Raw genomic sequence first — 19,968 nt, forward strand, 5'->3', positions numbered from 1 at the left:
CTACCGCATAAAGAGGCTTCTCTGTGCAGCAGAGCAGGTCCTGTCAGAGTTAAGGATGACTACAGTCGCCCAGAAGACACTGGCAATGTTTAACAGTGAGGGATTGCGGACATGAAGGATCGACTGCGTGACAGAACTCTACAAATCAACTGAAATAGAATAGAGAAACACAACTGAAAATACAATAGAGGAAACGAAACCTAGACATCAGGTCAGCACAGTCTCACTCCCAGTTAACTATCCTAGATAGCTAGTCAGCACAGTCTAACTCCCAGTTAACTATCCTAGATAGCTAGTGAGCACAGTCTCACTCCCAGTTAACTATCCTAGACATCTAGTCAGCATAGTCTAACTCCCAGTTAACTATCCTAGATAGCTAGTGAGCACAGACTCACTCCCAATTAACTAAACCTAGATAGCTAGTCAGCACAGTCTAACTCCCAGTTAACTAAACCTAGATAGCTAGTCAGCACAGTCTAACTCCCAGTTAACTATCCTAGACAGCTAGTCAGCACAGTCTTACTCCCAGTTAACTATCCTAGACATCTAGTCAGCACAGTCTCACTCCCAGTTAACTAAACCTAGATAGCTAGTGAGCACAGTCTAACTCCCAGTTAACTAAACCTAGATAGCTAGTCAACACAGTCTAACTCCCAGTTAACTATCCTAGACAGCTAGTCAGCACAGTCTCACTCCCAGTTAACTAAACCTATATAGCTAGTCAGCACAGTCTAACTCCCAGTTAACTAAACCTAGATAGCTAGTCAGCACAGTCTAACTCCCAGTTAACTATCCTAGATAGCTAGTCAGCACAGTCTCACTCCCAGTTAACTAAACCTAGATAGCTAGTCAGCACAGTCTCACTCCCAGTTAACTATCCTAGATAGCTAGTCAGCACAGTCTCACTCCCAGTTAACTATCCTAGATAGCTAGTCAGCACAGTCTCACTCCCAGTTAACTAAACCTAGATAGCTAGTCAGCACAGTTTCACTCCCAGTTAACTAAACCTAGATAGCTAGTCAGCACAGTCTCACTCCCAGTTAACTATCCTAGACATCTAGTCAGCACAGTCTCACTCCCAGTTAACTATCCTAGACATCTAGTCAGCACAGTCTCACTCCCAGTTAACTAAACCTAGATAGCTAGTGAGCACAGTCTAACTCCCAGTTAACTATCCTAGATAGCTAGTCAGCACAGTCTCACTCCCAGTTAACTAAACGCACATAAAAACATTTTCTATTCTGCAGCTGTTAGTACGGCAAAACCGGCTCTCATGGAGGAGGGAAACTCCGTTTCAGCTGGTGTCTGTTGGATGCAGATGAGCAGGACATCTGGGAAGTAAGATTGGGAAGCCGTCCTGTGTGGTCGGTCGTTGAGAGTGGGCACTGGGGCATGCTGCGAGAAACAGCCTCAGCCACATCATTCGCTAACTGAGCCTGTGAGCTATTCAACTTCTCTGAGCCTTAGCTACCTCTGTGAACCAGAAGAGTGCACCTCATGTTTACCGTGAGTTTAAAACTGCCTGGCCTACAGTGACTGACTGTCCTTAGCTGTCAGCATCCTTGTATCAAGTGTGGTAAGCATCTTCCAGGGTGGCTCTCTAGCACCCAAGCCCTTGGGTGCTCCCCTGCCAGAGTGAATAGGGCTGGCTTGTCATCATGAATGATGTGTCAGAACTATGAGACTCCTGAAAGGTCATGAAAGACAAGTATACTCCGCTCTGTCTTGGATGGCTTGGTGTGAAGAAAGATCTCCCTGTTGAACACTCCAGCCCTCCAGGGGGTCATGTGAAGACTGAGGCTTTCCCCCCTGGGCAGCAGCAGGCAGAAGCCAAAGTTAGGTGCCTACAGCCCTCATCTGTAACTTGACCCAAGCCTTTATGGGTAGAGCCACTGGCTCCAGCTCTGTGACTCATAAAAGCTACGACAATAGATGTTTTACATCTTCTTAAAAACAGAACAAGTCCATAACATTATTGAGTTAAATTACAGTGTATGATCCTTTGAGCGTAGACTCAGTGGGTTTTGATAAATCATGGAGATGTGCAACCGTCAGCATAATGAATCTGAGACGTTGCGTTGTGTTCCTTCCTGGTCAGTCTGGACAACCCTGGCCCACTTCCTACCTCCCCAAGAAGATTTGCTGCTCTGAGACTGATGTGATGTGAGTGCGACCGTCATCTAATCTGTGGCCTTTGTGTCTCTGGCTTCCACAATGCCGAATGTGTCCCAGTCCCATCCACGTCTCTCCTTTTGACTGAATAGCTCCACGTGTATGCTCATCACACATATTTTATTCATGTGGTCCACACTCTTGATTGTTACGAATACTGCTGCTATGTCTAATTGATATACACGGTTTGGGGTGGATGCTTTTATTTTCTCTAGTGATGTGTGTGTGTGTGTGTGTGTGTGTGTGTGTGTGTGTGTGCACAGACTTAGGAGTGGGATCATGGAGTCACATAGAACTCAATGTTTTGACTTGTTGAGTCAAACGTGTATGAGAGAGAGTTCTGGCTTCCCTGCAACCTTGCCCGTACTTCCTGTTTTTACTGCAGCTATCCTCATGGATGGATGGTAGTAAGTCTGTGATACTGAGCTCCACAATGGATGACAGTGTTGAGCATCTTAACATATCTTCATGTTTATTCAGGGACTTCACCCATTGTTCATGTATCTATAAGGACCCTGTATATGTATACACACATGTACATCATATGCATAAATATATGTATATGCACATTTTTCTTTTTTTTTTTTTGTAGACAGGGTGTTAGAACCAATGCTGGTGTTTAAGCCTCACACGGGGCACAGCACTAGATACGTAAGCAGAGCATGGTGACCCATGACACATCCTAGCACTCGTGAGGTGGACGGAGAAAGACCAGGATCATGGATCAGCCTGGACCTCGGGAGACCCTGTCTCAAAAACAAGCAAACGTATACATGAGAGTGGTTTCCTAGCTGTGTCCTTCAGAGGAACCTGTCTGAACTAGTTCCATGATGAATATCTCTATGTAGTTTGGATAGCAGGAATCAAGAAGGGAAGTGATGCAGGTACTATTTTTTAAAGATTTGTTTATTTTATGCATACAAGTACACCATATCTGTCTTCAGACACACAGAAGAGGGCATCAGATCTCATTGCAGATGGCTGTGAGCCACCATGTGGTTGCTGGGAATTGAACTCAGGACCTCTGGAAGAGCAGTCAGTGCTCTTAACCGCTGAGCCATCTCTCCAGCCCATGGGTACTATTGCTAAGGGAGTTGGTAAACAGATGAAGTTCTATGGTGGAATGTTATTTAAAGTCGGGGCCAGGGGTTGGGGATTTAGCTCAGCTGTAGAGCGCTTGCCTATCGAGCACAAGGCCCTGGGTTCGGTCCCCAGCTCCGAAAAAAAGAGAAAAAAAAAAAAGTCGGGGCCAGTGAAGTGGTCCGGTGGATAAAGGCACTTGCTGCCACACCTGACAGCCTGAGTTCGTTCCTGGGGATCCACACAGTGGAAGGAGCCTTCACACACTCACGGGTGTACATGCTCACAAACACAAAATTAAGGGTAATTTTTTTTTTTTTTTTGGTTCTTTTTTTCGGAGCTGGGGACCGAACCCAGGGCCTTGCGCTTCCTAGGTAAGTGCTCTACCACTGAGCTAAATCCCCAGCCCAAGGGTAATTTTAAAAAGAACAATGAAGGCAGAAGCAGGGCATGGTGACATGTTTGTAATTCCAGACTTTGGGAGACAGACAGGAAGATGAGGGGTTTCAAGGCCAAGTTAGGCCACCTTCTCAAAAAACAAGTCAGTGCTCTGTCTCCAGGGAATAATGGAGGGCCCCTCCCCAACCTTGGCCCCCATGAGAAGTTAGCACAGGCTTCTCACAGCAGCTGTGTCGTCCTTGGGCTTCCGTTACTCCTGTAAGAAGATTATACCTGTAAATCCCCACAGCCGGCAGCCTGGTACTGTGTTATTTAGGAAGGTGAGGGAGGAACAAGGAGGGGGAGGGGGCGGGGAGAGGGAAGGAGGGGGAGGAGGAAAGAAAGAAAATGATTATGTATAAAATCAATATTTATCAGATGAAAAATTCTGCAGTTAGACTGTGGCCCCTGGGACCAGAAGCTCTTGCTCATCTTGTCCTCTGAGAAGCCAAGGGGATAGGGATGCAACTCAGTTGCTAGAGAAACCAATGTTCAATCCCAGCACGGCATATCCCAGATGTGGCTGTGTACTCATCACTCGGGAGGTATAGGCAGGAGGCTCAGAAGTCCAAGGTTTTCTTGGACTTGAAGGTCAGTCTAGGGGCTACCTGAAACCCTGTCTTTAAAAGAACCCCCCCCCAAAAAAAAACCAGCCAAAACAGATTATTAGTGGAAAAGTCTAATGGTAAAGCCTATAGTTTTTGTTCATAGAGATTACCAGTGTCCTGTGTCTCAGTTTTCTAATGTCCTTTAGTTACTTAAGCTGTTACATTCTACTGTCTCTACAAATATCTTTCAGTGTAAAATTATCCTCTGCCCCTAAAAAAAGAAGAGACCTTTAGGACCAGCAAGATGGTTCAGTGAAAAAGGCACGTGCTACCAAGTCAGATGAGTTCAAGCCCCAGTTCCACGTGGTAGAGGGAAAGAACCAACTGCAAATTGTCCTGGAACCTCCATATAGGCAACATGGCGTGCACCCTACCTGCCCACGTATAACAAGGAAATAGAGGTATAATTTTAAAAACTGTTTTTAAAAAGTGTTAAAAATGCCTCCAAGAGACTACAGGAGGAATCTTCAGGCCGCCAATCCAGCCCCTTTCCTTGGACACAGGCGGAGGCCAGCACGTTCAATTCCTAGCCCATCGTCACAGCCCTTCCGTGCAGGGTCTTCTCGATGTACGAGTTCACGTTCTAACTGCAGTTTTAAGGGTTTCACAATTTCCTTGGGGTTTATTATGTTTTCAAGCAGAGATTGAAGTGTAGGAAGAGAATAAAGATTCTATTCTGGGTGTGCTCTGTGGCTAGTTGGCCTTGATTAAGATGTATGCCGGTTCTCTGCCTTAGAAGAATGCGGGAGACCACAGTCTGCCTTGGCTGCAGCAGGCTGTCATTCCCTAGGGTGGTCACTAGAGGGCAGTGTGGCATGCCTTTTCTCAATCGAAGCTAGCAGTGCGGTGGTTCGCATAAACTTCAAAATATTAGGTGTAGCAGTGCACACCTTTAATCCCGGTACTTGCAAGGCAGAAGCAGGTAGATCTCTGTGAGTTTGAGGCCGGTCTAGTCGGCACTGTGAGTTGCAGGTCCGCTAGGGCTATGTATAGAGAACCTGTCTTAATGAAAATGGGGGTGGGGGTGGGGTTTGCACAGTTTCAAGGCTATTGAGGCTAAATTTACTTCCTGTACCTTGACTTCCCAATCACACCTAAGATCATATTTTCAAGATGGTCACCTAGTAGTAGTTATATTTTAATCAGAGTCTTTCTTGGGTTTGGGGGACCTTTCTTCTGTACCTGGAAGACATTTGAAAATTTTTCTTTATTGTTATTCTGTGGTAGTGTGTGTGTGTGTGTGTGTGTGTGTGTGTGTGTGTGTGTGTGTGTGTGTGTGTGTGAATGCAGGGATGGACATGTCATATATATATGTGGAGATCAGAGGACATCTTTGGGTAATCAGGTCTCTCCTTCCACCATGGTTTTCAGGGCTTACACTCAGATGACCAGGTTTGTGCAGCCAAGCCCCTCACCCCGGAGCTCCCTTCCCCCACTGTTGTTTCCCTTTGATAAAATTCAGACCCTTTTTCCCTCTACTTCATCTCGTGCCTTCTCCTCTACCCTCAGGTTTAGGCTTAATTTTTTTTTTTTAATTTAATCTTGTTTTGTTTGAGACAGGGTTTCACTGTGTAGCCCAGGCTGTCCTTGGAGTCACAGAAATCCTCCTGCTTCAGCCTCCCAAACACTGGAATTATAAGTGGGTACCACTACCACACTGATTTAAGCAATGAACCACAGAGCTGTACGTGCTAAATGGGTCATGGCGTGTGGATGTTTAAACCTTGGTTTAAAAGGAAAAACAGAACAGGGGCAGCCACTCTCGTGGCTTGAACGGAGGATAATTCACGGGTAGGGCTGACTTTCAAAGCCTGGGTGCTTCGCCACTGCCTCAGTGATTACAAAAATTACTGACCCTTCTTCTCAGGTCTTCTGGGACACATGAGACAGCATTCCTTCCCAAAAGAAACGATTCATTCTCGTTCTGCTACGTCACAGGACACTGCATAAAAGCTGAAAGCTGAGTCTAGGATGGGGTAGTTCTTTTAAAGACTTTGGGTTTGTTTGCTTTCCTCCGTCCCTCCCTCCCTCCCTCCCTCCCTCCCTCCCTCCCCCCCTCCTGCCCCCTCCCTCCAGGGTTTCACGTAGCCCAGGCTTTCTTCAAACTCCCTAAGTAGTACAGGGATCCTCCTGCTTCCGCCTCCTAAGGGCTGTGATTACAGTTGTGTCCCGTCATGCCTGGGATTTCTGTCTGCGTGACAGCATCTCACACTACAGCCCACGCTGGCCTAGAACTCACAGCAGCCCTGCCTCAGCCGAGTGCTGGGATTGCAGGCTTCTGTTAGGATTTCCCAGATTTATTCAGGCAGTCCTTTTTCCAGATGTTCTCTTCCTGAGGTCCAGTTCCTGAACTGACCTGGGAAAGCTGGCAGAGAGATTGTGGGTCCAAGACGGGAGCTGAGTGGCTAAGGTGCTGTGCCTGGGGATGACTGGGTCTCACCCTCATACCTGGTTGATTTGTCCTACTCAGTTGAGAATGTGTTTGTTTTGGGTTTGACACAGCTGTCTTGGGGCTTACAAACTTCACTTTTTCAGTAAACAAGGGCATATATGTGACCCTCGTGTTGACTTGATCTTCAAATGGCGCCTGTGAAGCCAGGGACAGAGCAGTCAGCTGATGGAGGACTAAGTCCCCTCCTCTGCATCACAGGCTGAGCCCACATCTTAGTTAAGGGACCACAAGGATTGTATTGTGCCCCAGGTAAAAATGGGATCTCGGGTCTGGGGATTTAGCTCAGTGGTAGAGCGCTTACCTAGGAAGCGCAAGGCCCTGGGTTCGGTCCCCAGCTCCGAAAAAAAGAACCAAAAAAAAAAAAAAAAAAATGGGATCTCTAGGGCTGGACAGATGCTCAGTGGTTAAGAGTATCTGTGCCTTTTGCAGAGGGCATGAGCTTGGGTCCCAGCACCCACATCAAACAGCTTACAAACCATCCAACTCCGGCTCCTGAGGATCAGACATCTCTGGCCTCTGAGGTCACCTGCACTCAAATGTACATATCCCCACACAGACACAGACGCATAGACACACATGTATAATAATAATAATAACAATAACAATAATAATGATGATAATAGACACACATGTGTAATAATAATAGTAGACACACATGTGTAGTAATAATAATAATAATAATAATAATAATAATAATAATAATAAATGTAAAAATTGGGTCTCCAGTACTTATAAGCAGGGTTAGGAAATAGTCTTGTTCACAATTGCTCTGATGGCAAATGAGACATTAGCTCAGTTGGCAAAGCCACCCACTCCCTGGCAATGGGTCTGGAGAGATGGTTCAGTGGTTAAGAGCGACAGCTGCCAGCTCACAACCATCTGTAACTCCAGTCCCAGGTGATCTGGTGCCTCCACAGGCACCAGGCACACGTTGCACAGACATACATACACGCAGGCAAACACCCATGCATATAGAATAAAATAGTTATACACAACGTATTATTTGTGTGTGTGTGTGTGTGTGTGTGTGTGTGTGTGTGTGTGTGTGTGTGTAAGATTAGCTTCAACTGCTTTGCAGTTCCTACCAGGAGTCTTTCGTCACTTCCATAGAGCCCTTGGGGCTGAGCTCTCCAGTCTTGGAAGATCCCAGGTGTGTTGGGGGGACACCTACTCTTCACTTTTTTCTCCAGGAGCTTGAGAGGCGGCAGACAGGACATCTGGGAAAGAGTGACAATTTGAACTGCAGTTGTCGGCTGGGCGGCATGGGGTGCTTGTGGACTAGAGAAAGCCAGAAACGTATTTCTGCATTTCCCAAGATAATCGAAGTGGTGGCAGGCTCCACTGCTCTCTTTCCCCTGAAGTAGGAATTAGGACCCCATCCCTCCTAGACAGGGCATCTCTGGGTGGCCCTGGCTGTCCTGGTACTAGCTCTGGTGACCAGGCTGGTGTCAAACTCACAGAGATCTGCCTGCCAAGTTCTGGGATTAAAGGGGTGTGCCATCACCACCTGGCCTTTAAAAAAAAATAATAACAAACACAGAAACAGTATCTTGTAACTTAAGCAAGCCAATATGTAGTCAAAGATGACTTTGAACTTCCGACTCTCCTGCTTCTGCCTTCCAAGGGCTGAGACCACAGACACGTACCGCACCACTATGCCCAGCTTTTATAGTACTGGAAATCGAGCCTTGGGCTTCATGCTTGCTGAGTAAACACTCTGCCAATGGAGCCCCAGCCCTGGTTACCTCTCCACGGAAAGCTTGAGCACGTTACCCTGGCTGTTGTAGCAACATTAAACTTGGCGGTTCCCTTCGTCTTCAGGAAGGCTGGTCCTTGCTTTGCCTGGCCCATCTCTTGAGGTGCATGGGTCATGGACCAACCAGATACCATTTCCCTCTCCCTCGACACATGCTGGGTGCATTGGCTGCACAGGGAACAAAAGATTCTACTGGCGGTGATCGCTCCCCCTGAGCCAACCCGGGTGACCTAAGGTGACAGAAAGGTCCTGTGATATGGATTCCCCTCTTTGCCTTCTGTTTGTGGGTCTGCCTAAGTGAGACAGTATCTTATCAGCTACTTTCAAAGGAAAGATTTCTTTATTGCTTCTCTAGAAAGAAAAAAAAATAAGTCATTTATGTTTCCTTTTCATATTTCTCAGTTATGCTGTGACTTAGCAGGGAAGGTGAGTCACCTGCTGCCACAGGGTTGGGCCACAGGGAGTAGACCTCCTCCCCCAACCCCCAGCAGGTAGCTAGGGGCTGCAGTTTGAGACTGGGGGGTTGGGAAGAAGGGAGCTTGGAAGTTTGTAGCTCCTTTTGTTACTGGGCTTGTGACTGGGTCACTTCGAGATGAACATCATCTCTTCAATCTACAGCCGTGGGACATTTGCAAGGCACATGGTGGCGTCTCTGGGTTCAAGTTGGGCTTCCTAACTGGGTAGGGATGAGGAAAAGGACTGTCAGGAGCCATAGAGGACCACAGAGGGACAAAGATACTCTGTACTCCAGTGAGACTGGAAGGCCTGGGCCTTCCTAACTTACATGGAGGCCTTGTGTCTTCCAAGAATGCACAGGGGACAGGGTTGACCATGAACTTGGGACCCTCACTCCCCTACCAGTTTGTCCTTACTCAAATCTCAGGTGATGTCATCAAAGGTCAGGTTAAAGCTGAACTAGAAGGAGGAAGTCTAAGATTCCCTTTGCTCTACTACTTAACAGCTGTCCCCGCGATGACAGACGTTGGACTTCTGATAGTAACTATGCCTTGGGAAATAGCCCCTCCTTGCCCCACCCCCGCCCACACAGCGCTGCCTCCTGGGCATGGGTTTGGTTTCAGCTCTGCCTACTCACATGACTCCCTGACTGCTCTTGTCTAGACCAGGGAAGAGGGCTTGACTCCACACTGGGGATTGGGTGTCCTGGTCCTGGCTGTCATATTCCACATGTCTCCACTGTGCTCTTGGTGTCATCCTTCTGCCCTGGGTATGACCTGGAAGTATTGTGTATGTAGCTGAGGAAGGACTTGAACTTCTGACCCTTCTTCTTCTACCTCTCAAGCGTCGGGATTACAGATGTGCATCACCATGCCTGCTTTATGCAATGTCAGGTCTGGCATGGCCCTGGTGGGGACAGAATGACATGGTTCTTGCCCCTGGGACAGGGCCAGCAGGCATGGGCCTCTGTGAGTGTATGCATAGAGCTTTCTGTATAATAATGTACATATTTTATATTTCTCCTTCAAGGATTGTCCTCTCTGTTGACGTTAATGACTCCGTGATAATCAGACAGCATGAGTCTGGAAGGCAAAAGTGTGGTTAATGTCTCAGTAACATGGTAGACGCTGGGACCTTCAGGACAGACCTTAAGGCTGGATTCCAGAGCTCCTGAGTTCAATTCCCAGCAACCACATGGTGGCTCACAACCATCTGTAATGGGATCCAGTGCCCTCTTCTGGTGTGTCTGAAGAGAGCTACAGTGTACTCATGTACATAAAATAAATAAATAATTCATATATGTGCATTTATTTTTTTTCTCCAAAAAGCAAGGACACAATATAAATTATATAAGGGGCTTCATGAGTCTAAAGGAACAAAAACAGCTGTATGGTGAGCCAGCTTGTTAGAAAAAAGATACTAAGACAGAGAAAAAGAGATTTAGGGAGTGGTAATTGGGGTCCCATCCAACTAGTTTATGCTAGTCTGTGCTTAACCGAGGCAGGCAGATCTCTGAATTCTTTCACAGCGTTAAAAGAAATTGTGTGCTTGCTGTCTCCTAAGAATTTAGCAGCTGGGGTTGTAGGGTGCTGGTTCATAGGATAATCAAAAGGGAACCTGGGGTAAATGAATGGATTGGTATGTAAAAGACAGGGCTTATGATCTGCAGATGAGCTATCCAGAGAATTGTTTAGAATAGCAAGAGAGATCTGCTAGAACTGTCTGTAGCAGGAGAGAGAGAGACAGAGAGACAGAGACGAGACAGAGAGAGACAAAGAGCTGTCTGGAGATCTCCAGAGAAAGCAGAATGGAGAGAAAGCAGGCTGGAAAGCTGACTTGAGCAGAGCATAGGCTGCTAGCTTTGACCCACAGCGTCATTTTCATCACTCCCAGAAACCCCTTCTCTCCGAACCTTTCTCCAAGCCAAGGCTGGGCCTTATCAATGCAATAATGGGGCTCGAACCCAGGACTTCACACATAGTAGACAATCAATGTGCCACTAAGCTACATTGGAGCCTCAGTCAGTCCCTTCATTACAAAAGCCCGGACTGCGGGGCTGCCATCAGGCCCAGCCAAACAAGAAGGAGGGGAGGCAAAGAGGGATGGTGGGCAGAATGACACCTTCCAGAGAGATCCTGGCTGACCTTGTAGCCAGGCAATGCCTGGAGGACTACTGAAGGGAAAGATCCAAGTGTTTGCTTTGTGCTGTACTCTACTGGGTTGGTGGCCCCAGCATTGGGATCTGACTGGGACAGGGATCTTGTATAGGATTAGACTAGGGGTCTGGGGACCAGGGGCTCAGACTTTGCTTTAAGTTCAGTGCCATCTCCTGCCCTGCCCCCACCCATAAATCCTACCTGAATGGGAACGCTCATTCTCGGGATATGTCATATCCATTTTCCAGGGTTTGAACCACTCTCTGTGGGTTTTGCTGGATGGGATCCATCCAGGCTTGTGGCCCTGGCTTTGTACACTGGAACTCTTGCTCCGCAATGGGGCCTCATCGAGCAGCTGCAGGCGGTATTTCACATCTGTCGGGGCGATTTCCTGCTCTTCCAGATCCTCAAGGACAGCCCCGGGCTGCTGCTGCTTCTGCTAGGGGGTTCACTCAGTCAGAGGGGTCATTCCTGGGTTCAGTATGGGAAGTGAGTGTGGATATGTGTGTATGTGGTGGGGAGGGCGGTTCGTCTCCTAAACACTTGCCGCCGTCCCCTAGAAAGTTACTCGTCTGAGCTACAATGTCCTTACTTGCGAAATCAGTAAAATGTGTCCCTTTCTGGGTTGTCAAGAAGATCAGCGCTTTGGGTTTGGCATCGTGCTTGGCATGACAGAGCTACACTGGTGGCATGTGTTGAGGCTTGACTGGAGTCCTTAACTTTACCTGACCCCTGGAGCCACTGTCCTCAAGCCCCATGGGGACAGCCAGGGACTCTCGCTGGATGGAATTGGATAAAGAGTCATCAAGCAGGTAGGATCTTCTGTCTCCAGGAGAAAAAATCTCTAGAGTAGGGAAAAGAACTGAGGACCATCTCAGCCCTCCTACCCATGGGCAGTTTCCTCACCCTCCAACGGGAGAGGAAGGGAGGGAGGACGGAGAGGACGATGTCTGGACGGGTCCAGTTCTAATTTATTTGAGACTAGATCAGTGTGAGGACAGGAGTGGAAAGGTTGGAGTGGAATGGGGCTGGCGCTCTCCATTAGGGCCACATGGTAAAGGCCATCTGTCTCCCTTCCTTTCTTCCTTCCCTCTTCTCTCTATCCTTCCCTCTTCCCTCTGTCCTTCCCTTCTCCCTCTATCCTTCCCTCCTCCCTCTGTCCTTCCCTTCTCCCTCTATCCTTCCCTCCTCCCTCTGTCCTTCCCTTCTCCCTCTACCCCATTTTCTACTCCTCTTCCTCCTCCCTTCTTCTTTCCTTCCTTTTCCCCTCTATCTCTTCCTCTCTCCTTTTCTTCCTCCCTCCCTCCCTCCCTTCTTTCCTCCCTCCCTTCCCTTCCCTTTCCTCCCTCCCCCTTCCTTCCTTCCTTCCTTCCTTCCTTCCTTCCTTCCTTCCTTCCTTCCTTCCTCCTTTTTTCCTTTTCTTTCAAGAGAGTCTTTTGTAGCTAAGGTAAGCCAAGAGCTTCATACATAGCCAAAGACAGCCTTGAGTTTCTGATCTTCCAGCCTCCACTTCCCAAGGGATGGGACTACAGGCCTGGTGTGTTCAACAAATGTAACCCAGCACTCCGTGCATGCTGGATGATTGCTCTAAAAGCTGAGCTACATCCCAAGCTACCAAAACAGTTAGGCATTCCAGGATTGTTTTGGTTCTTTGTTTTGGCCTCCAATTTTGCAGCCGTTGAGAACGGGTGGCTTACGGTAAAGATGGCTGACACTGGGCTCCTGGAGAGTCAAGCAAGACAGCCTTTCAGAGATGTTGGAGTAGGCACGGCGGTGTCCATGTCTCCTAAGGGGTACAGAAAGGAGAACATCGGGGCTTTTGTTCCTTGCTTTCGTCAAAGTCACAAATGTATATGCCCCAGGACCCTGAAGAGGCCACTCTGGTTCCACAGGGACAGGAAGGAAGGAAGGGTCTGTGAGCTGAGTTTTGTGGTCAGATGTCAGACCTAAGGGGAAGGCCAGGTGTTTGGTGCTCGAGAGAGACCTGCAAAGAAAGGACAGACAGCCTTTAGCTGTTAAAGAAAGGGGCATTTTTGATTGGAGTGTGTCAAGCAGTGTCCATCGATTGTGTGGGCAGACAAGGTGAGAGTGAGCGAATCCTCAGACAGAACCAGATGCCTTAGGCTGTTAGCTGCCAGCATGTGGGCAACTTCTGCTGTAGTGGGGACAGGACAAAAGCCTGTGTCCTCTGCCAGCATTAGAGGGGGTAGGAATTTTGGGGGTGGAGAAGGGTTGAAGAGGTGGGATATCAGGTTGGGAGAGGGCCAGAGGACAGCCACCCACAGCCACAGATCGTTCATAGACGGCTGAGGGGAGGGCTGTGACCCACTATCAGCTCACTTTGTGCTCTGTTCCCCAGCTCTTGAGTGATACACAGACGTTAGCTCTGAGGTTAGTGTCTTAGCTGCCGTGTAACTTCTCTGTATGTTAAGACCACTGCACTGGCTTCAGGAGAGGAGCAGGAGGGAGCCATGTCCCCAACAATAGCCTGTTATGACCAGCATCTAGGGGAATGGGTGATTGTGGAAATAATCAGGCCTTGAGCTTGCTGAACTTGAGATCTGAGTCTCAGATCTAGCTGTGAGTTCTTACTGTGTGTGTGTGTGTGTGTGTGTGTGTGTGTGAGAGAGAGAGAGAGAGAGAGAGACTATAGTGAGTCATAGTTTTTACTATACATATGCTCAGAACCATAGGTGTGTGTGTGTGTGTGCTCAGTAAAGTATGCATGCATGTGTGTGTATGTGACTGTCCTCTGTGTGTGTGTGTGTGTGTGTGTCTGTCTGTCTAGGAGGATGTACAGCATATCCAAGCTCTGACCCTTCAAATATATTTCCTGTCCTTATTTTCCTGTCCAGTCCGCCCGGCCCTGCACACCCACCAAGTGTCCTGAGAGAAAGGGTTGAACTGCATTCGGCCGGTTGTGTTGGTTAGCCAGTACCTGGCTCCTTTTCAGAACCTGCAATCACAAAATAGGACCTTGAATCTGGAAGATGACTTACGAGGCTGATTCATTCAGCCTTCCTACCCAGTGAATCTAAAGCATTTGCTGCTCTCTCCTAGCTCAAAGTGCGTGGCATGGCAGTGTTAACTACACTAATCCTACATGCAGAGTTGGAGAGGGACTACAGTCTGAGTCCTCACACTGACTCCAGAGCAGTATCTGTTCATTGCTACTCCCCCGAATCTGAGCACTTCCCACTCGGTCGCCCCTCTTGGGACAAATGTATATTCCACTCTGGAGCAACATTAGCCATTTTCAATTGTCTTTCCCTGTGACTTCACCATTTGTCTGAATTATCCATCCAAGGCTTATAAAAACAGACTATCTCTTTTTTAGTAGAATCTTCCAGCTGAGCTAACACTTCTGCGAGCCAGGATGTTTGCAAGCTCAGGGGTCCTTGATTGGAGTATGATCTGGGTAACGTCTCACAGGGTCAGAGTTTAATCAGTGTTTTTTTTTTTTTGTTTTTTGTTTTTTTTTCTTTTTTCTTTTTTTCGGAGCTGGGGACTGAACCCAGGGCCTTGCGCTTGCTAGGCAAGCGCTCTACCGCTGAGCTAAATCCCCAGCCCCTTAATCAGTGTTTTTAAAATTTAAATTTTATCATTATTGTGCATGTATGTATGATGTGGAACATGCATGCCACGTGTGTAGAGGTGGGGGGGGGACAGCTTTGTTGAGTTGGTGTGTGTGTGTGTGTGTTTGTGTGTGTGTGTGTGTGTGAAATATATGTGTGGCCAGAGGACAACTTATAGAATCTATCCTTCCGCCATATGGTTCCAGGCATGCAACTCAGGTTATCAGGCTTGGCCACAGGTACCTTTCTTTATGTGGCTTTGAACTTGCTATGTAGCCAAGAACAATCTTGAACCCCTGACCCTCTTGCCTCCACAGCCCATGTGCTGAGATTAAGGGCAGAAACCATCATGCCTGGCCAGCGCTTAGCTTCTGAGTCACAGTTTGGAGCCTCCTTGTGAAAGTGTGGCAAAGTCACCACTCAAGCTGCCCCCTGGGTTACTAGGTGATGTCCAGCTTGTCAGGGATACAGAGGAGTCCTGTCATCCAGTGCTACTTAAGAAATTTGCGCTTTCTGTGTTCTCCGTAGACCCATGAGCAGGGACAGCCTCGGTATGCAGAACGACGCCGGCGAGTTTGTGGACCTGTACATGCCGTGGAAATGCTCCGCGAGCAACCGCATCATTGCTGCCAAGGACCACGCGTCCATCCAGATGAATGTGGCCGAGGTTGACAGGAGTACAGGCCGATTTAATGGTCAGTTTAAAACCTACGGCATCTGCGGGGCCATTTGCAGGATGGGCGAGTCAGATGATTCTATTCTCCGATTGGCTAAGGCTGATGGAATTGTCTCAAAGAACTTTTGAGCCAGAAGAAATCGGGAATAATTTGTTATAAATAAAAGTGATAATAAGTAAAAAAAAAAAAAAAAGAAATTTGCAATGTCCCCAGCACAGGATCTGCTGAAAGATTGAGTCTTTCCTGAGTTTCAAGGGACTGTGAAGGCAACATTTATCCTGCTTGAGGATTGTGGGGCCCTTGGGTTCATAACCAGCGGGGTGGGAGGAGACCAGGGTGCATACAGATCTTTGCTCTCCAGTTCCTTAGAGGAGATCTCATTAGCTAGGCTAACTGATGGTCCTATGGCTGGGTCACATAACTGCCACATTAGCACACGGAACTGCCCAATCAGATATTGATGGGATAGCTTCGCCAGGCCCAGAGGCAGGGACTCTGTGGCATTTTGTGAGAACCGGGAGGGAGAAGCAGGAACGCAGACACCAGAGAGAAGGCAGTAGTTTCCGAATGACCTGCTGGAAGCAGATTCTGGGCGAAGCCCTTACGTAAGGTTCAGCATCGTCAGTCTTTCTCCAGAGCCTCCACAGCCTGTGGGGCTTCTCTACTTCCTCCCGACATTCTCTGGACTACACACCCTGAGCGAGCATCACTTCCAGGCCTCTACTTCCCCCAATCCTCCCTCTCGTAGCCTGCTCAAATGTCATTTCCTTCCTGGAGATTCTCCCCGACCCCTGCTGCTGACACAGTAGCATCAAGGGCTCGCTCTCACAGTGAGTTATATTCCCGACTCTAGTAGAGGTCTCTGTAGCACAGTGAACTTCATGTTTTCCTTTGCCCGTGGACTTAGAGTTTATTAAAGATAGAGGCCGCAATCTCCAGCAACCAGAACAAAGCCTGGCCCATATGGGGCATTTAATATTTGTTCAATTCAACCCGAGGCTAGAGTAAGGTTTCTCTGTAGGTAAGAACAGGGTAAGCAAGGGTGAGCTTGCAACCTGGGCATGGTGGCCTTTGCTTGTAATCTCTGCAAGTTGGGAAGCTGACTCAGGAGGATTATTGGGAGTTTGAGGCCAGCTGGGGCTAACATCCGGGGTTTGAGGCCGACCTTCAATACAAAGCGAGATTAACCAGCTAACCAGCCAACTAACCGAGCGTGAACTTGAAGACTTAGTGACTGGTTCATGAAGTGCGGATGTGGGCTGAACATCTCTGAAAGGCATCAGATCTTCCTGGGATTTGGAGATCTTTATTATTCCTTTTCTGAAAAACCCCCTTCTGCCTAGGGAACAGAAGACTCCAAATTTTCTCAACCCACGTGCCTAGGATGGAGAGTGGCCTGGGACTGGGGCCCTAGGGCAGCAACCTCCTCTGTCGTAATATGCGTGTGTAGTGGGGTGTGCCGTCTGGGACTTCTCCTTGGAGGGAACTCAGGAGGAGGAAACGCTGGAGATCTGTGGGTAGCAGCTCAGGTTCTCTCTGCCGGACAGACAGACGCTCTATGAAACTGTGGCTGCTGTTCCCAGATCCTCAAATTCTGCAGGTCCTGATGCTAAGTGGCTATCACCCATCACCGTGCTGCTAATCTGCACGAACATCTCTGAATGGCAGGACACGGAGACGGTCCTCAGACGGCACCTGTCTCCTCACTCCTGTACTCAGAATCCCTGACCCAGCGCGTGAAGGGAAGAAGGGTTCCCTCAGAGATTTTGCCTCATCCAGGCACAGGTAAAGGATGGAGGACTCCAGAAATCTGGCCTCTCTTCCACTTTTCCTCTCCTGGGGAGGGGAGGCACATGGGGCTTGCGAAATGTATTCTTTAGCAATTTTGTAGTTTAGCCATTTTAGCCTAAGGACTCATCTGGGGGAAAGTGGACCAAGAACACACACACACACACACAGAGAGAGAGAGAGAGAGAGAGAGAGAGAGAGAGAGAGAGAGAGAGAGAGAGAGAGAGAGAGAGAGAGAGAGAGAGAGAGAGAGAGAGAGAGAGAGAGCGCACTGCAGGACACCAAGGACATCAGGCTCAGAAGCCAGAAGCCAGTCCTGGCTCAGGCAGGTCCCTTTCCACAGGCCGATGCAGACTGCTCAATGTTGCCATCTGCTGGACACATGCGTCAATAGCATGTCACACCCTTGGCGCTTCTGCCCTCTGGATACTCCTGGTCTCATCCCTTCTGCCTTCTCTAGGCTCTTCTGCCAAGGTCCCTCCCTCCTACTCAACACACACCTGCTTTCCATCTTCTCTGCGGTGGGTGGGACAGTCAAGGAGCCTTAGTCCTGGCCCAGGACAGAGGACTCTGAATTATTCACTCCTGTGGTCTGATGAGAGAGATGCTTTGCCTCCGGGGTCAGAGATCTTCTTAATGTGCCACCTATTTCTCTGTGCTCTTGCAGGCATTTTGGGACCTGGGGCTTGGCTGTGATTGTAGGCTACTGAAATTGTGTCTGAACTGGGATACTTCTGAGAACGAGTCCCCGGCGTTAACAGTGATGCTGAGGCAACAGGACCATCCCACAGGACTGGGATTCAGGGCTCCTGGCACAGCGCGGGACGCTAAGGTGACCAGCAGAGACTGCTGTAGCACTAGTGATGGGCCTTACTACTTCTAAAAGCTCCTTTCTTACTCCAGGGTGTGAAGACACAGAAACAGGGCTGTACTGGTTAGAGTTGATTATACAAGTCTGGGTTTTCCTTAGTGCTGATGTCCCCGAGTGATGTTCTGCCTTCCCCTAGTCTGCCTGGGGCTGAGGGGCTGAGTGCTTTCTTTGGCTTGGCCTGGGGACACAGTTCACAGCCCCAAGCCTGGCTTCTCACTGCTTCCCTGTCCATCCTGGATTGGGCTGTGTCTTCCCTAAATCCCAGTGGCTCTTATTGCTTTTGCTTTCCCTTTGGGCAGACGCTAGGTGTGTGGGCTCCTAGATCGACCAGCTCTGAGGCCATTGTCTTCCAAGTGTATCAACAGGAATTAGTAAGGGGGCCACGTATGCTCAGGTCCTGAGCTGAAGCGGATCCAAAGAAGGCTGTCCCCTCTGCCTGGCCTGACCCACTGACTGTAGGGGGCTTCAGAGCCACTTGGAGGAGAAGGGTGCTGGCAAACTCTTCCTGCCTAGCCAGACCCTTTTTCTTCTTTCCCTTCTGGGGAGACTTTCCCTATTCTAGTCCCCGTGTGCAGAGTTGAAAGCCCTAGTCTGCTGTGGGGGAAGAGCTTGGTGGCTGTGTTAGAGAGTGTGGTTTCCAGCCCCGTGGCTGTGATGGCTGGCCTGACTCGTTTGCGCAAAGCCCATCTCTGGGATCCGTTGTCTCTCCTGACTCACCTGTGTGGACAAACCGCCGTTGGGTTTTGCAGAACTTGAGCTTATCATAGTAAAAAGGAAGGTGTTCTAAACCGGCTGAAGGGAGAGCTGCTCCGCTCAAGCAGAGAATTCTGGAGCAGCAATGGGTATCCTGGGTAGCCTAGGGATCACCATGGCAACACGAAAGGCAATCCAAAGGGAGGTAGTGATGGAACAGGCCCTCCTCCAGGCCGAGGCTGAATCCCTGGCGTGATTAGAAGGCGGATTTAGGGTTAGAAAGTGATCTGTAGACCCACAGCTGCCTCTAATTTAAGGTACACGTGGCCTGTCTGCTGTCCCTTGTCGGTGGAAATCCCTTACTCCCTGTTCCCCACCCATGAGGCACCCAACTTGGGCAGAGGACCTGTTGGTGTGTGGAGAAGCGGGGTGGTAGAAGACTCCGGAGTCAGCCCCGGAGAATTGTCTTGCACCTTGAAAGAGATGCAATGAATGGGTTTTCGGCTGCTCCAGTCTCCTTCCCTACCTGTGGGACTCAGAGCCATCAAAGTTAACCTAGCTTAACTGGGGATCAATGGCTGGCCTATAATGTCCCCTCTGGTGTTCCCTTACAAAAAGCAGACTATTTGGGAAAGGAAAGTAAATGAAAAGCACTTTTCTGGCTCTCTGGTGCTCCTGAGCCTGTGGCCCTCCTCCCTCCCTGGCTGCCCCTACCCACTCCTCACTCATTACCTCTGCTCAATTAGCTTCGGTTGGGTTAACCCCTTCAGCCTCAGCTTTGAGTAAGGGTGTTTGCTCGTTGCCTTCTCCACAGGCCCCTCTCTCAGCACGGTTCTCAGGAGCACAGAACGGGCCAAGTCCAGTGCCTGCCAACCTCCTCCGTACCCTCCCTCTGGCTGCCAAATCTGACTTTGATTAGCGCGTGGAGGGGAAGAAAGCAGGAAAATAGAATATTAAAATCTTAATTCAATTTAAAACACTGTCATTCACAGGCATGCCAAACAGTGAGATGACTAATTATTATGCAAATGAGGGAGATAGAAAAGTGATTAATAATTGCACAAATTAAAAATTATTGTAAACATCCTGTGACGAGCGATAAGTCCGATGAAGAGGCAAGGGCGGTGGGCCGGGGAGGCCATGGAGGAGCCAGCTCCTGCATCCGGTTTTCCTCATTAGGGGGATTTAATTAGCACTCATTGATGGGGCTTGTGCTGCCAGGGTTGGGGAGGACGTGGCCAGCACC

The 19,968-nt window shown here is 48.8% G+C and overlaps 1 protein-coding gene, 1 long non-coding RNA gene and 1 pseudogene across 31 annotated transcripts in view; 2 read left to right on the forward strand and 1 right to left on the reverse strand.

The window, feature by feature from the left end:
* Positions 1-3,695: 3,695 nt before the first annotated feature.
* On the reverse strand, positions 3,696-18,882 carry 4931429L15Rikl (RIKEN cDNA 4931429L15 gene like). 28 transcript variants are annotated; one of them, XM_087563309.1, is made up of 12 exons: positions 18,747-18,882; positions 13,997-14,074; positions 12,816-12,904; positions 11,844-11,962; positions 11,320-11,557; positions 9,600-9,738; positions 8,524-8,674; positions 7,836-7,967; positions 6,747-6,885; positions 6,538-6,663; positions 6,154-6,240; positions 3,696-3,907 (listed from the first exon to the last, which is right to left on the reverse strand). In XM_087563309.1, the coding sequence occupies exons 2-10, from the start codon at positions 14,026-14,028 to the stop codon at positions 6,596-6,598; spliced, it is 1,107 nt and encodes a 368-aa protein (XP_087419435.1). In that variant the 5' UTR covers positions 14,029-14,074; positions 18,747-18,882; the 3' UTR covers positions 3,696-3,907; positions 6,154-6,240; positions 6,538-6,595. The 28 variants fall into 28 exon arrangements, 27 of the variants coding, with proteins under 27 accessions (XP_087419435.1, XP_087419437.1, XP_087419436.1 ...); XM_087563311.1 differs by having other exon boundaries at positions 3,696-3,954; XM_087563310.1 differs by having other exon boundaries at positions 6,154-6,264.
* LOC148004107 (small ribosomal subunit protein eS21 pseudogene) lies at positions 15,202-15,567 on the forward strand (annotated as a pseudogene). Its single transcript, XR_015627631.1, has one exon. The product of XR_015627631.1 is annotated as a small ribosomal subunit protein eS21 pseudogene (transcript).
* Positions 18,883-18,914: 32 nt separating the features above from the next.
* LOC134480043 (uncharacterized) overlaps positions 18,915-19,968 on the forward strand; it is a 37,335-nt gene continuing 36,281 nt past the window's right edge. The window contains exons 1-2 of one of the 2 annotated variants that reach the window (XR_015627633.1): positions 18,915-19,039; positions 19,537-19,809. This is a non-coding gene — a long non-coding RNA (uncharacterized LOC134480043). Of the gene's footprint in view, positions 19,040-19,536; positions 19,810-19,968 lie in introns of those variants that run through there. The other variant, XR_015627632.1, reaches the window with a different exon arrangement.

Source organism: Rattus norvegicus, chromosome 8 (assembly GCF_021556685.1).
Source record: "Rattus norvegicus strain SHRSP/BbbUtx chromosome 8, alternate assembly SHRSP_T2T, whole genome shotgun sequence".
NCBI lineage: Eukaryota > Metazoa > Chordata > Mammalia > Rodentia > Muridae > Rattus > Rattus norvegicus.

Bases quoted from the DNA above. Each gene is read 5' to 3' on its own strand.
- 4931429L15Rikl (XM_087563309.1), bottom strand. From the start codon at position 14,028: ATGCAGTTCAACCCTTTCTCTCAGGACACTTG. The intron at 7,968-8,523 runs GTAACGTGCTCA...ACTCTTTCCCAG, and splicing joins ATGTTGCTACAACAGCCAGG to ATGTCCTGTCTGCCGCCTCT. The intron at 6,664-6,746 runs GTATGAGGGTGA...TCTCTCTGCCAG, and splicing joins GAGTAGGACAAATCAACCAG to CTTTCCCAGGTCAGTTCAGG.